Source organism: Blennius ocellaris (assembly GCF_963422515.1).
Source record: "Blennius ocellaris genome assembly, chromosome: 17".
Taxonomy (NCBI): domain Eukaryota; kingdom Metazoa; phylum Chordata; class Actinopteri; order Blenniiformes; family Blenniidae; genus Blennius; species Blennius ocellaris.
Window position 1 is genome coordinate 25,662,838 of NC_137666.1, and position 16,741 is coordinate 25,679,578.

At 42.2% G+C, this 16,741-nt stretch overlaps 1 protein-coding gene across 1 annotated transcript in view; it reads left to right on the forward strand.

Annotated features, from left to right (window-relative positions):
• The window catches only part of LOC308142617 (contactin-associated protein-like 5), a gene marked incomplete at its 3' end in the record, with an annotated part of 229,754 nt that overhangs the window by 189,880 nt on the left and 23,133 nt on the right, over positions 1-16,741 (forward strand). Inside the window, exons 19-21 of the mRNA XM_080513120.1 lie at positions 1,943-2,170; positions 2,992-3,125; positions 7,073-7,160. Of these exons, the coding sequence (XP_080369246.1) occupies positions 1,943-2,170; positions 2,992-3,125; positions 7,073-7,160 (450 nt within the window). The remainder of the gene's footprint in view (positions 1-1,942; positions 2,171-2,991; positions 3,126-7,072; positions 7,161-16,741) is intronic.

Sequence of the window (16,741 nt, forward strand, 5' to 3'; positions counted from 1 at the left end):
AAACAACTCCTGCTCCGGAGGTACAGCCTTTCTGCCGCCGAGAGGGCGGACAAACTCCTCTCCCTGCCCGGTTTAGGGGACGGCTCGGCCGTGGACTTGATGGACAACATGCTGTTGCTGTTGGGCTCGGACGAGGGTGGATTCCTCTTCCCCCACTTGTTTCTGCGCCAGCTCCCGCCGCCAGCGCACGCAGCTTTGGCTAACTCCCGGTGTTTGCCCGAGGGGAACTGCCGAGGTTTGGCCGAGGAGGCGGATCGAGTTCTGCTGGCGACAAGGAGATTTGCGGTACAAGGTGCGAAAGCGGAGCCCTCCCAGCTGATGACGGAGGACGCAGACCCTGCGGTGGTGGCTGGAGTGGCCGCCCGGAGACGACGCGGGACCAGCCTGTGCTTTTTCCATCAGCGGTTTGGCGCTGCGTCCCTCCTTGCACATTCGAGGCGCCGGTAAACGCCAGGGCCAGCACTCAGTAGCAGCTGTGGGTGCTGGTGGACGGAGTGAGCTGCTGTTTGTCAAAGACTCGGTGTCAGGGAAGCGTTTTCTGGTGGACTCCAGCTCGCAGCTGAGCCTCCTCCCTCCAGCCGGCACGGATTTGTCGGCCGGGGACACAGGACCTATGTTGAGCACAGCCAACGGTTCCCCCATCTCATCTTTTGGCAGTAGGTCAGCGACTGTATGTTTCCACGGACGCCAGTTTAAGTGGGACTTTGTGATCCCCTTGTGATACTCAGCTCTACCTCCAGAGACTCTCTACATCTTACACTCCCCTGTCAGCATCTACCCTGACCTCCAGCCTGACCTCCACCCTGATCAGCTCCCTGAAGGAGATATGAACCTCAACTTCCTGCAGCTGAACTACTCCAAATTTGAAGCCATCCTCATTGGCACACCACATCAGCTGCGCTCCTACACCACCACCAGCATCACTTTCTCTGGCCAAAACATTGCTCTCTCTACATGGGTCACCAACCTGGAAGTTGGACTCCCAGCTCACATTTGACACCCACATCCAACTCCTCTGGAAGACCTCCTTCTCGCACCTTGGATACATCAAACTCCTCTGCAAGACCTCGTTCTACCACCTCAAGAACATTGTCAAACTCTGGCCAACTCTCACTCTGGCTGATGCAGAGAAGCTCGTCCACGTCTTTGTCTCCTCAAAGCTGGACTACTGCAATGCTCTCCTCATCGGGACCTCTGGCAAGAGCCTCCAGAGACTACAGTAAGTCCAGAACCAGGATCCCGATGAGGGTCCTAAAACATGACCACATCACTGCCATGCTGAAATCCCTTCACTGGCTCCCTGTCCAACTCAGAATTGAGTACAAGGTCTCCCTCCTCACCAACCAATGCATCTACGGCTACGCCCCCTGTACCCCCAAGAACTCCTCCCCACCTGAACTCTGCGCTTTCCCTCTGCTCTTCAGCCAAAAACGTCCTAGTCCCCACAAGCAACCTCCTTCTCCTCAGTTGACTGATGCTTTTAACCAAAAACTAAAAACCTACCTTTTTTTTTTTGTTATTTTTTGTGTCCCTTTTTTCCCTGACCTACCTTTTATTTAATAGTTTATATTTTTTCTCTCGTACTTTGAGATGGCTTAAATGTAAAGTGTGTTCTTAATAAAAAATATTATTATTATTATTATAAAATCTAGATTTTAGGAGGAAGAAAGAAAACCACTTTGGAATTCCTGGAAAGTGCAGTTATTGTACATAGACAATATGTACAATATGTATAGACAAAGACAAAGCTCTGTGTTCATTGTGTGATTTACTCTGGTGTGTGTGTGTGTGTGTGTGTGTGTGTGTGTGTGTGTGTGTGTGTGTGTGTGTGTGTGTGTGTGTGTGTGTGTGTGTGTGTGTGTGTGTGTGTGTGTGTGTGTGTGTGTGTGTGTGTGTGTGTGTGTGTGTGTGTGTGTGTGTGTGTGTGTGCGTGCGCGTGCAGAGGTGTCAGTGTCCTTTGACAGAGAGTCTTCAGTCACCTTCACGTTCCAGGAGCCGTTCTCAGTGATGCAGAACAGAAGCTCTCAAGCCTCCAGTGTTTCCAGGGAGAGCAGCAACCGAGCCAGGGAGGATGTGGCCTTCAGCTTCATCACCTCACAGAGCCCCGCTATGCTGCTGAGCATCACCACCTTCAGCCAGCAGTACATCGCTGTCATCCTGGCTCGAAATGGTACACTGTGTCTGAAATTCCTCTCCACACTTATACTAGGCACACACTGTACAAAGATCGGTATCAGCACCACTTCATCACCACAGCAGAGCAACCTGCACAATCTGGAGACTCTGTAGTGACTTCCTGTCGTGCCAAATGAAGCTTTTTCTAAATTATATTTTTGGGGAGGATATATTGGTGAACCATACTCAGTTTAAAAAAGCATTTCTGTTTTTCTGAAAATGGCTTAAAATAGATTGGACATTGATCAGTTTCAGCCACAACTTAATTTTCTTAATTGTGATTCTTTATCCATTTTAACTTTTCCTACTAGCTAATAAGGGTGACAGATTCGATGGAGAATTAAACAAGCCAAAATTGCCTAAAATAGCTAAAAAGAGGAAAAACTTCCAAAATATCTAAAAGGGTTAAAACGGTTCTTCAGAGCAGATAAAGCATCTAAAGATAACTGAAATGACTAAAACTGTCCATCATTAAAAAAAGAGCAGAACTGCTAAATTGCCTAAAAATGGTGATTAATGCTAAAACACAAAATATGAACATATGCAGTAATACCAATTATAGTTGTGACACTTCACAAATCCAATCCAAGATACTAGTTTTGCGTGTAAAGCCGTAGACCAGAATGAGCTGTGTTCTCATACTGATCCCCTCTGGGTGAGTGCACAAAAGGTTTATCATGACACATTTTCAATCATTTGATGTTTAACTTTCTTTGATGTTTGGCATTTCTCCACATTGTTCTGTAATACTGTAGCTGGGACACAGACCTGGACCTTAAAGAAACACTCAGTGCTCTCTCGCTGTCTTTGGTTCAGGGACGTTGCAGATCTGGTATCACCTGCAGATTCACAAGAAACCAGATGTGTTCAGCCCCCTCCTCGGGAACCTGGCGGATGGACGCCTCCACCGGGTCCGAATCCATCGAGAGGCCAAAGATCTGTATGTCCAGGTGAGCTGTGAACTCAGGGAGCTTCAGTCAGCTGAGCTGCAAGCTATCAATCACTGGGGGGTCTTTATACAGAGATCTTTAGTGTAAATGAATTATCATCTAGTGACGGCCAAATGAAGCTTCAATGAAGCTTCATGAACCACTGCCTTTATTTTCTGAAGCCACTAGATGGCACTGTCTGTTCAATAAAGGTTTGAAAGCACACTTCATTGCCAGTCTTTCAGACTCAGCTTCAAACCAAGAGTGCCATCTAGTGGAGTCAGAAAATAAAGAAAGTGGTTCATGAACCTTCATTTGGCCATCACCATCATCATCATCATGATCATCAAAGAATGAGTGTTGATCAGTGATAATGTCTTCAGACGATATGCTTAGACCAGTGGTTCTCAATTATTTTCTGTCATGCCCCCCCGAGAGGACAGAATTTTTTTCAGCCCCCCCCCGAATTGTACTACCATTGAGAACCTGATAATATGTATTTATTGATCTGTATAAACCACTGTATGAGTTGCTGGCACCAGCATTCTGCATACAATCGCCTGATTATCAAAATAAATTAATAAAATGAGCTGGAGGCCCTTTTTTTTATCATTCAAGCATGAATAAAGAAACTAATACTGAAAGTCGCGCCCGCCTCACGCCCCCCCTGACACCCCACCACGCCCCCCCAGGGGGGCTCGCCCCACCATTTGAGAAGCACTGGCTTAGACGGATGGACGCAAGTTTACTTTCAGCAGGTTTGACGCATACTTTTACTAAACTGAGCATTTCTCCTTCTGAAACACTGAAGAGTTTTTCAGCTGTTGACTAAATAACACAGAGTTATTTCAGTCTTACGCTTATTGCTGGATCAGGTCACCCTGGACTGTTTTACTTCCCCTGCAATAAGTTCACACAACAGAGCTTTTACATGAAAATGGTACATTTGTGTTGAACAACCCTTCCTTAAAAAGACTTTTTGAAAACTGCCTCTGTCACTGTCTAAAGCAGGGGCTCTCAAAATTTCAATAGCTGAGGGCCAATTGAGGGACCCAACATTAGATTGATGGCAGCTGAAGAAAAAAAAAAAAGAAAAAGAAAAACAACTGACAAAAGATATGTAATCATTTTAATGGCCAGGTTGCATCTCCATGATTTATATTTATTAGTATTCTTTCAATAATCATCAATTAACACATTTGTATTATTAAATGCAGCTAAACCTGCAAAACATGAGAAAACCTTGAGAAATATGGTAATGAACACAAATCCAAAATGGAGTTTTCCACTCTCTATAGTTAAATTGAGATATAGCAATGCTGTGTGAAGTCCAGATGAGAATATGTGTAAAAACATTTTGAGAACAAATAATCCCCTAGAAACGTAAGAGCGCCATTTGACGGACATGCCACCTCTGACTCTGATTTCTGCAAAGGTTTTTCCATTGCAGTCGCAAATAAACCTGCTAGCTAATGTGGATATGTTGGGCTTTTCTATTTTCTCTGGAAACTCACATAGGAATGACTGTATTGTATTTAAAAATATTTTTTTAATTAAAAAAAAAAAAAAAAAGGAAATACAGTTTTTGTCCAATCATCCACACGGCGGTGTTTTAGGAGCTGAACACCTTTTTATGCCAACACGGGTCCCGGAGTGGGGACATTGTAAGATGCCGGCTCAGCTTTGAGGTGTGGACGGGCAAGACGCACGTGCTCCAGGTCGAGCTTCAGAAGATACTGATACTAGTCAGTTTAATAAGGTGACATGTTGGATTGCTCCAGGACCAGTTGTCGTATTTTCTGGACTAGAAGTATACGACGCCCCAGTCAAGTAATGCATCATGAAGATTCTGAAGACCAAGAAAAGACAATTCATCTGGAAAGACAAGTTGTTCAGTCTTTAGGTCTTCTATTTGAAAATGACCATCGGTGGCAGGTTGGCCCATCTCCACTACCTGCCAGCACCACTGTGAAAAGTGATTTCTCCTGACTAGTTTCACTCAATTGGTACACACTTTTCTGTCTTGTCTCTACAACACTTCGGCCTGTGAGGATGTCAAATGTGAGGTTACTAAGCTAACAAGCTGATCGATATCGATGCCAGGCTTGAGCGGCAGGCACCCCTCAAACCCGGTCTTGATCAGAAACACTGAGCTGGCTGACAGTCGCATCTTCTGTTTGCCCAGTTCAGTCACAAAAATTATTTTAATTTAAGACTAAAATTACAAAGTGAAAACTATTATAAATCCTGTAATTTAAAAAACAATTGAGAAGAAACATCAAGTTAACATACAAACAGTGTTTTGTTGCTGTGACTGTCTCTGATCACTGAGCATGAAAGACTGAGACCAGGACCTCATGGAGGACTGAGACCTTTTTCAGGATGGACCAGGACCTCACCTACATGCTCCCATTGGTCTGCCCCTACCTGCTCTCGTGGCCCCGCCCCTACCTGCTCTCGTGGCCCCGCCCCTAACTGCTCTCGTGGCCCCGCCCCTAACTGCTCTCGTGGCCCCGCCTTTACCTGCTCTCGTGGCCCCGCCCCTACCTGCTCTCGTGGCCCCGCCCCTACCTGCTCTCGTGGCCCTGCCCCTACCTGCTCTCGTGGCCCTGCCTTTACCTGCTCTCGTGGCCCCACCCCTACCTGCTCTCGTGGCCCCGCCCCTACCTGCTCTCGTGGCCCCGCCCCTACCTGCTCTCGTGGCCCTGCCTTTACCTGCTCTCATGGCCCCGCCCCTACCTGCTCTCATGGCCCTGCCTTTACCTGCTCTCGTGGCCCCGCCCCTACCTGCTCTCGTGGCCCCGCCCCTACCTGCTCTCGTGGCCCTGCCTTTACCTGCTCTCGTGGCCCCGCCCCTACCTGCTCTCGTGGCCCCGCCCCTACCTGCTCTCGTGGCCCTGCCTTTACCTGCTCTCGTGGCCCCGCCCCTACCTGCTCTCGTGGCCCCGCCCCTACCTGCTCTCGTGGCCCTGCCTTTACCTGCTCTCGTGGCCCCGCCCCTACCTGCTCTCGTGGCCCCGCCCCTACCTGCTCTCGTGGCCCCGCCCCTACCTGATCTCGTGGCCCTGCCTTTACCTGCTCTCGTGGCCCCGCCCCTACCTGCTCTCGTGGCCCTGCCCCTACCTGCTCTCGTGGCCCTGCCTTTACCTGCTCTCGTGGCCCCGCCCCTACCTGCTCTCGTGGCCCTGCCTTTACCTGCTCTCGTGGCCCTGCCTTTACCTGCTCTCTGCACGCTAATCAGAGTTATTCACTGTGAACACACCTGGTATAACAGAGTTGTACTTACACTCGTTACATTCACCTAGTGTAAATCATCATAACCTCACGTACAGAATATAAAGCAGGAAATGATAATCACCACAGAAGCAAACCTGCAGATGTGATTATTATTGTCAGTAAAGTGAGTCTGGCCTGTTTAAAGTCCTGATTTCTTCTCTGTCTTCAGTGCTGTGTTGAATCATTTGAAAGCTCTGATTGTCAAAATGTGCTTATGATGGGAAAAGTCACAAATTATCATAATGGAAAACAAACAATTTACATGATGAAAATGTGCATAAAATCACTATTTTGTTAATGATGACTGTTTCAAAGCACATTGACCCTAAAAATGTCAAGTGTCAATGAAACCCTTCCAGAAACTGTGTGAATGTGAGCTGCTGCAGACACAGCAGAGGTCTGCTCATCCAGCAATGATGTGACCGTAACAATGAGGGGGAGAATCTAAAATAACCGGCAGATCGATGTTGACTTCTGCTTCTTCCACTCAGTGTTTCTTATCCCATCCAATATCTGAGTCAGCATGCGAGTGCGGAAGTGGAAGCTCTGAAGCACTTAAAGCTAATTGTGGGCTGATAGTGGTTTGTGTGAAGCAGTCAAGAACACAATCTATGGTGTTGGTCCGTGTGCTGCCGCCTGGGCTTAGATTTCTTGTAACCAGCTTTCTCTTTGATTACTTTCCACTCCACCAGATCGACCAGGACATCCACAGAAAGTACACGCTGTCATCTGATGCTGAGCTGATCCTAATCAGATCCTTGACATTGGGCAAAGTCATCAGTAAGTCCTCTCATTATGTTAAGCTTCCCCTGAGAAGACACCAGCATGTATCATTTACTTTCTGTTCATCAGCAAGCCTTCACAGAAGTGGACATTACGTCAATAGCAGCAGATATTTTACTCCCGTTCAGCCCACATGCCTCCACATCCCATGTGTTGAAGGAAAGGAACCTGAAAACAGCAAAGCTCTATTCAGCAGCACTTCTTATATTTGATGGTTTATTCTGACGACTCAGACAGCAACACTCGCCGATCTGTAACACGCTCATTCATATTCAGTTGAAACAAGATTTTTTCTTTTCTTTTTTTTGCATTTTAATTTCACCAGATTTGCTTAATAATTATTTCCTGATATGATTCGGCCACCACGGTTCAGAAACTACTGGTGATACTCAGATACCTCTTTGACTTGGTCTTTTTACTCTATAGGAGAGAAGTTTTCAGTGTGAAGCGGACAATGGATTTAGTTCTCACTTCTCGCTGACAGAAGAAAAAAAAAATAAAGGCCTGTTTAATGGCAGGATGCTGATCTATCTGTAAAATAACATTCTGTTTGTAACAGCCAGGTTGGTGAATTCTTATCCGAGTCACAGCTGTGTAGAAAAGCCCATGTAGCAGCTGCTCCACATAAGACTATGAGGCAGCGATGGCTGGTGATAAAGTTCTTAGGTTGGCTCTTCATTATTATTCAATTTCAGCCAATGTTGACTTAATTTAAATACAGTGCGTTTATAAACCACATTACAACAATCTTGCTTTTTTTAGATTGAGAGAGGCCCTCTAGTAGTGAACCGTTGTAGATCTTTTAAACATCTAGTGAACAGACACACTTAATAAGACTCTTGTATTAACATACTTGTAAACAAACACAAGCAGAAGCTTCATTTGTCCCTTTTAGAAAATGAATGTTTTGATACTGGTTTACTGAAAATGACAGTCAGTCTGGGTTTAGGGAAAACAAAACGTATATCAGGTCTATTTTCAAACATCACATCAGTCCATCTTTCAAAGTATTTCAATGCTTTGAAAGAAACCTTTAAAAAAGAAGTGCAAAATAAAATGCTTTCTTTAAGCTCTTATATTTTAAGTCTTTAATGAATATGAGCATATACATTTCTAAACATTAACAAACCTGAACACATTTGATAAATTATGAACACATTTCTGTTTGCGTGAATTTAAAAATAACTATGTTGGAGAAAGTTGAACTTGACCTTGACCTTGACTTCACAGTGGTTAAGACGGTTCTGGGGAATTTAGGGATCTCGAGTTAAATTTTTACTATAACACCAACAATATGCACTCTGCACTGTGCAGGTAACTGTTGCTCACATACAGTAAAAGGTCCGCTATTTTAAACAATATTATGGGACACAATATGCAAGATATTTAGCCAAAGTGATAAAGATGAAAGGTTTACAAGCTGCCACTTAAACACACCACTGAATGTAAACTTTAACACAAGAACGTCACAGATGGAGCCTCGACAGCAGCAGGAAGCAAAACACACTGCAAGTTTTCATTTTGGCCTCAAACACAAAGACACTGACTCATGCTGCCAGTCACCGAAACCTCCACGGAAAGTAAAATATTCAGTTCAATGGGCCTAATGACAGATTAATAGAAACAGCATAGAAAGAACCTGGAGTCAGGATTCAGATCTAAACCACCAAATTGGCAATAATCATCACTTACCATGAGACGTCCTGATAAAACGACATGACAGTTGTTGTGATTTAGAGCGAAGACATCAGTAATTTTGTCACTTTTTTTTTTTTTTTTTTGCAAAATGCGCTCCATGTCTATTAGTAATGTATGCAGTCACCACAAAAATGCTCTCGTAATAACAGGAAGTAGCAAGTTCAAAGGTTAATGTATGTGCTGCAGTGATTGGCTGAGTCACATCACACTGCTTTTAGTTTAAAAAAGTACACAACTGCATGTTTTACTGGTGTATTTATTAATTAACCAGGCAACAAATTTTAATCTTAACAGATAAAAAAAAGCTAAATAAACCACATTTCTTGGGGGTGCTTTGGCTATCCTCAGGGGAGCTGCAGCACCCCCGAGCCCCCCCAGCGCCACCTATGCTATTAGAAGAGATGTGACAGAGTTAATAATCACTGCTTGTTGTCTTCATCTCAACATCTGGTACAAACACACCAGAACAAACCAGAACTGACTCAAAGCCAATCACAGAGCAGGTCTGGCAATGGGCGATTTAAAAATCTCCACAAGTCTCAGACATGAAATGACGCTGGTTGGTTTATTTTTCTGTCAGTCGCTCTGATGTTAATCAATGATTTGTCAGGGCCCGGTTAACTAACCAAACTCGGTTATTTTAATCATTGGTTATGCCCTAACCACCGTTTAAATTCTCAACCTGCCATCAGCTAACCGACCATTAAATATGCGTTGTTTAAAACATGGTTAGTCATCCCGTTAGCTAACGTCGCCGTCAAAGTTAACAGTGAGGTTAACGACAGTGGTGAGCATCCCTGATGTCGCTCCGCCCACTTTCAATTTTCCATTCTTCTGCATGATGGTGGACGAACTACGCTGCTGTCAGGATGTTAAAGTAGAACATGAACACTGAGCTGAGGTGATTGACGGCATCACGTTCGTTAATACTAAACAAATTACATACTACTGGAAATGAAAGCTGGATTTTTTCCCCCCATAATATAAGCCTTTTAATGGATTCATGTGAAAGAGAACTTTAATCAGCGAGTGTTTATGTAGGTTACCATGGAAACGGCTGTAGAGCTGCATTCTATCATTTTACACCTCCATTCCTCCTGATGTTGAAGCATTTGCTTCAGAAATGTCCATAAACAAAGTGAAAGGAGCAGAAATTCACTATGTAATGCCCAAATGTTGAAAAATAAGACCCAAGCTCATTCATTTATGTCAAAGAGGGGGGGACATCATTCAGAGCTACTGAGAATTAGATCCTCTGTTTTTGGACCAAGGTGAGTTTAACATGTTTGTATTTCACATGCTTTAGGTAGAAAACACCACTATGTAGTGTGGTCTGTATCATTTGATCTCAAAACTCCATAACAACAAACTTAACGGGATGGAGACGGCATTGGTGAAAAAGTATGAGGGAACGCGATGCTAACTCGTCTCCAGTTTTTAATTTGAGGTTAATCCTTAATTTGTTTCTCTCTCTCTATGGCCACTCTGGGGTTCTGTAGAGTCGTAACTCTTCATTAGAATAGACCTTTCTCACACTTACGCATCTAAAACCGGATGTGAGGACAACCAGCATCCGGTGGCTATCGGTTTAGCATTGGACAGTGACACTCATGGCTCAGTTTTGACGCACTTGTTGTCTTCCTGGTTGCTCTTGTGCTGCAAGAAAACAACCTCACCTCTCTTACCACGCCTTTCCTACGGACACAGACCAACGGAGGCAGTGGATCCAAGCCATTAGAAGGGAGGAGGGTCCGACGTTCTGCATAAAGATGGGGAGCACTTTTGTATGCAGCCGGACACTTCACCCCGGAGGATTTTGTTAGTGGTTGTTTGTTTGTTGTTTGTTACCACAGCCCATTTTGTTTGGAGGACTAAATTAATCATTATGTAAATAGTTCTATTGTTCTTAGTTATGTAAATGTTTGAAGAGTTTTTCTTTTAAATGTGCTCTTAAAGTAAAGCACACTTGAGCAAAATACTGTACTGTTTTTTTATTCTTTTAATTTGTGGATTGATTGAGTTTAATTGCAAAAAGTAAAATTTTGGAGTTCTAATGAAAACAGAAAATTCTGAAGACCTATTTAAGTTAACAATTTATAACCTAAATTGATAGTGGATTATGCTGCAAATGAATATCCACCAAATCAAAACATGAATGTTTGCTAAACATTTAGATAATACATCTTTTGTAATGGACACATCCACCAGGTTTTAATGTATATTACCTGCTCATCCGATAGTTGTAACCTTGACAAAAAGGCATTTTTAAAGCACGTTACATTTCCAGTGACACTTGCAGAGACTGAGGATGCATAAGTTGACGTAGTGTGGGCACAAAGCACATGTTGGGGAGACTGAGCTCCATCATAGGAGGAGCAGGAAAGTGTGGAGCCAGGTGGTGCAGCATGATGCCACCGCAGGACTTATCAGGTGGGCACTGGTAGGACATCGGAGAGCCCCGTGGCACCGGGCCACATCTGGATGGGACCAACTCCAAAGTTGAGAGGTCATCTAAAACAAGAGCCATGAGTGGTTGGGACTCCGGTTGGTGTAGTTTTTCTCCTGATGCCAAGATGCCGGGATCAGAAAGTGGTCCTACAAACACATGAGTGACATAATCACAGTAAGTTATGACAAAAGAAAAATTACAATATATTCTACCTGTGTAAGCTCTACAGCTGGACTGAAGACATCGTTTTCTGACCGTCTCACTGGCAGGTTCAGGATGGATCCCCTTACAAGAAATAAACAAATAAATATGTATAATAAATAAATAAAGGGACAGGTGAGCAATTTGGTAGGACATGGATGGATAGATTTGTGAGAGTTAAGATTTGTACTTAAATTACTAAAACTGCAAAGGAGATTGTCATATGCTAAGTGATATTACAAAAGGAAAAAAAAGGTTCCACTTTTGTTTTTACCTGTGTTCTTAGTCTGTGCCATCTTTGCAGCTCCCTTGTGCAGGCCAGTGCAGGAGGAACAGTTGGCAGCTGGAGCTGGGAGGAGTGAGCAGTCTGATAAAGGAGGGAACTACATGGTTGTAAAAGCCTTTAGCAGCTGCACAACTACAGGAAAAGGCCAACAACTCTGCCTTGTCAACACCCAGTCCGATCTAAAACAGATACGTGTTTTTAGCACATATATAAATTGATACTTGTTGAAGCATAATTAGCTTTAATTAAGTACTATAATCATGTTTGAAGATGAACTGCAACCGCAGCAGAAGAGAAGTAGTAAGCTCTCAGTCATACAGGAGTTGTCCATTGCACATGAAGGTTCTTCAGCTGGCATCAACAGGAACTCAAACTAATGAACATGAGCCAAAACACTCTCTGACTGTTTCAAACCTGCAGTCTGTGAGGTTCCTCATTGTTCCTCATGGACCTGAAGCGTTTAGCTCTGACCACTACCTGTCCCTCCCTCCACAATATTTGATACTATAATCATGCAGAAGCAAAGCAGGGTTAAGGTGAACATCCGGCATCATCATCATAACTAATATCTAGCATGTTTTCTTTCACATATTAATAGCAAACACATATTAGAATCTAAACATATCATTTCAAAGTCTAATATCATGCCTCTATTAAATACATCAAATAATTTAGCACACTAAATTATACTTCTTAATCACGATGTTATGTACATCATATGTTGTAGCTCACGGTTAGCTCGCTCATCTACCTCTTTTCTTACCTTGATATATTCTTCATGGAACAACTTATACCCCTTTTCAAGTTTATTTGTTTGTGAATTCGCCGCTGCAATTGCCTCCGCATCGGCGAATGAAAAAGCTGGCAAGTCAAGGAGCGCTGATGAAAAAATACAGTCCATTTTCAATGAGAGTGGCACAAACAGGAAGTGACTTATCCCCACGAAGCGCTATTTCCGGTTATCGTGAAAAAGGTCCATATCGACTTAATTCAATCAGGGTCCAAGGAGAACCCAAAAGCAGTCTTGCACAACCAACTGGCCTTTGCAGGTTTTATTAAACAATCAGGGCAGCCAAGATTACGTTCGGTATTCAAAGAGGCAGTCCAGGTCCAGGCAGAGACACGGCGAGATCCAAAACACGAGGAAGTCCACAAGGGAAAACACGAGGAAGTCCACAAGGGAAAACACGAGGAAGAGGCTAGAGTCATGAAGCAGAAACAACAATGACGATCGAGCACAGAGACATGAAGGAGCGGGTTAAAATACGCGAGGACAGGGAAGTCACAGGTGAGACAAATCATACTGCTGATTACACACGCACACACACACACGCACACACACACACGCACCCACACACACACACACACACACACACCCACAGAGGACGTACACAGGAAGGGCAAGAGACAGAGACGAAAATGTTAAAATGTTAAACTCTGTATTAACAATATAAAGTCATTCTCATCAATGGAATCAACGGGAATCAAATAAATACAGAAAAAAAGTATTTCCCAATTTCTTTTTTAAATTTTTACTCATGTGAAACCTGGACCTGATGGATGAACACAGAGCTGATATCCTGGTTAGCATTCTTCCTTTTCAAAAACTTCTCCATCACTGTCACTGACACAGTACTTTGATACAAGATGGTAGCAGGAGGTGGAGATGAACCACATTGACGTCTGTTAAGTTTCATTTCACCGGCAACGTTCTGTGCTGCCATCTATTGACGAAGAGTATTTATACATGATTACTCTGCACACACTGTGTTTTTTAGAAAAAAATTGAAATTGGATAATTTCCCACGGCACACCTGACTATATCTCGCGGAACACCAGTGTGCCGCGGCGCAGTGGTTGAAAAACACTGGATTACATAACAAAACAGAAAGTGAGACGCGGACTTGACAAACTCACACAAAGACACAGACTCTTCCAATATCAAAGTAAAGTCCACGGTTCATCCTGTCCTTCCTTTGTTGAACTGGCATCATGAACGCCGCGCTGCCAGGGAACACCATGGTCAGAGTTAACCACTGTTCAATAGTTAACAGAGGTGCGTTAACTTTAACGTCACGATAACACCCAGTTAAAGTTAACCCAGTTCTGAACAACACATAACACCTGGTTAAAGTTAACCCAGTTCTGAACATCAAAATAACACCTGGTTAAAGTTAACCCAGTTCTGAACAACAAAATAACTCCTGGTTAAAGTTAATCCAGTTCTGAACAACAAATAACACCTGGTTAAAGTTAATCCAGTTCTGAACAACAAATAACACCTGGTTAAAGTTAATCCAGTTCTGAACAACAAATAACACCTGGTTAAAGTTAACCCAGTTCTGAACATCAAAATAACACCTGGTTAAAGTTAACCCAGTTCTGAACAACAAAATAACACCTGGTTAAAGTTAATCCAGTTCTGAACAACAAAATAACACCTGGTTAAAGTTAACCCAGTTCTGAACAACAAATAACTCCTGGTTAAAGTTAATCCAGTTCTGAACAACAAATAACACCTGGTTAAAGTTAATCCAGTTCTGAACAACAAATAACACCTGGTTAAAGTTAATCCAGTTCTGAACAACAAATAACACCTGGTTAAAGTTAACCCAGTTCTGAACATCAAAATAACACCTGGTTAAAGTTAACCCAGTTCTGAACAACAAAATAACACCTGGTTAAAGTTAATCCAGTTCTGAACAACAAAATAACACCTGGTTAAAGTTAACCCAGTTCTGAACAACAAATAACTCCTGGTTAAAGTTAATCCAGTTCTGAACAACAAATAACACCTGGTTAAAGTTAATCCAGTTCTGAACAACAAAATAACACCTGGTTAAAGTTAATCCAGTTCTGAACAACAAATAACTCCTGGTTAAAGTTAATCCAGTTCTGAACAACAAATAACACCTGGTTAAAGTTAATCCAGTTCTGAACAACAAATAACACCTGGTTAAAGTTAACCCAGTTCTGAACATCAAAATAACACCTGGTTAAAGTTAACCCAGTTCTGAACAACAAAATAACTCCTGGTTAAAGTTAATCCAGTTCTGAACAACAAATAACACCTGGTTAAAGTTAATCCAGTTCTGAACAACAAATAACACCTGGTTAAAGTTAACCCAGTTCTGAACAACAAATAACACCTGGTTAAAGTTAATCCAGTTCTGAACAACAAATAACACCTGGTTAAAGTTAATCCAGTTCTGAACAACAAATAACACCTGGTTAAAGTTAATCCAGTTCTGAACAACAAGATAACACCTGGTTAAAGTTAACCCAGTTCTGAACAACAAATAACACCTGGTTAAAGTTAATCCAGTTCTGAACAACAAATAACACCTGGTTAAAGTTAATCCAGTTCTGAACAACAAGATAACACCTGGTTAAAGTTAACCCAGTTCTGAACAACAAATAACACCTGGTTAAAGTTAATCCAGTTCTGAACAACAAGATAACACCTGGTTAAAGTTAACCCAGTTCTGAACAACAAATAACACCTGGTTAAAGTTAATCCAGTTCTGAACAACAAGATAACACCTGGTTAAAGTTAACCCAGTTCTGAACAACAAGATAACACCTGGTTAAAGTTAACCCAGTTCTGAACAACAAAATAACTCCTGGTTAAAGTTAATCCAGTTCTGAACAACAAATAACACCTGGTTAAAGTTAATCCAGTTCTGAACAACAAATAACACCTGGTTAAAGTTAATCCAGTTCTGAACAACAAATAACACCTGGTTAAAGTTAACCCAGTTCTGAACATCAAAATAACACCTGGTTAAAGTTAACCCAGTTCTGAACAACAAAATAACACCTGGTTAAAGTTAATCCAGTTCTGAACAACAAAATAACACCTGGTTAAAGTTAACCCAGTTCTGAACAACAAATAACTCCTGGTTAAAGTTAATCCAGTTCTGAACAACAAATAACACCTGGTTAAAGTTAATCCAGTTCTGAACAACAAATAACACCTGGTTAAAGTTAATCCAGTTCTGAACAACAAATAACACCTGGTTAAAGTTAACCCAGTTCTGAACATCAAAATAACACCTGGTTAAAGTTAACCCAGTTCTGAACAACAAAATAACACCTGGTTAAAGTTAATCCAGTTCTGAACAACAAAATAACACCTGGTTAAAGTTAACCCAGTTCTGAACAACAAATAACTCCTGGTTAAAGTTAATCCAGTTCTGAACAACAAATAACACCTGGTTAAAGTTAATCCAGTTCTGAACAACAAAATAACACCTGGTTAAAGTTAATCCAGTTCTGAACAACAAATAACTCCTGGTTAAAGTTAATCCAGTTCTGAACAACAAATAACACCTGGTTAAAGTTAATCCAGTTCTGAACAACAAATAACACCTGGTTAAAGTTAACCCAGTTCTGAACATCAAAATAACACCTGGTTAAAGTTAACCCAGTTCTGAACAACAAAATAACTCCTGGTTAAAGTTAATCCAGTTCTGAACAACAAATAACACCTGGTTAAAGTTAATCCAGTTCTGAACAACAAATAACACCTGGTTAAAGTTAACCCAGTTCTGAACAACAAATAACACCTGGTTAAAGTTAATCCAGTTCTGAACAACAAATAACACCTGGTTAAAGTTAATCCAGTTCTGAACAACAAATAACACCTGGTTAAAGTTAATCCAGTTCTGAACAACAAGATAACACCTGGTTAAAGTTAACCCAGTTCTGAACAACAAATAACACCTGGTTAAAGTTAATCCAGTTCTGAACAACAAATAACACCTGGTTAAAGTTAATCCAGTTCTGAACAACAAGATAACACCTGGTTAAAGTTAACCCAGTTCTGAACAACAAATAACACCTGGTTAAAGTTAATCCAGTTCTGAACAACAAGATAACACCTGGTTAAAGTTAACCCAGTTCTGAACAACAAATAACACCTGGTTAAAGTTAATCCAGTTC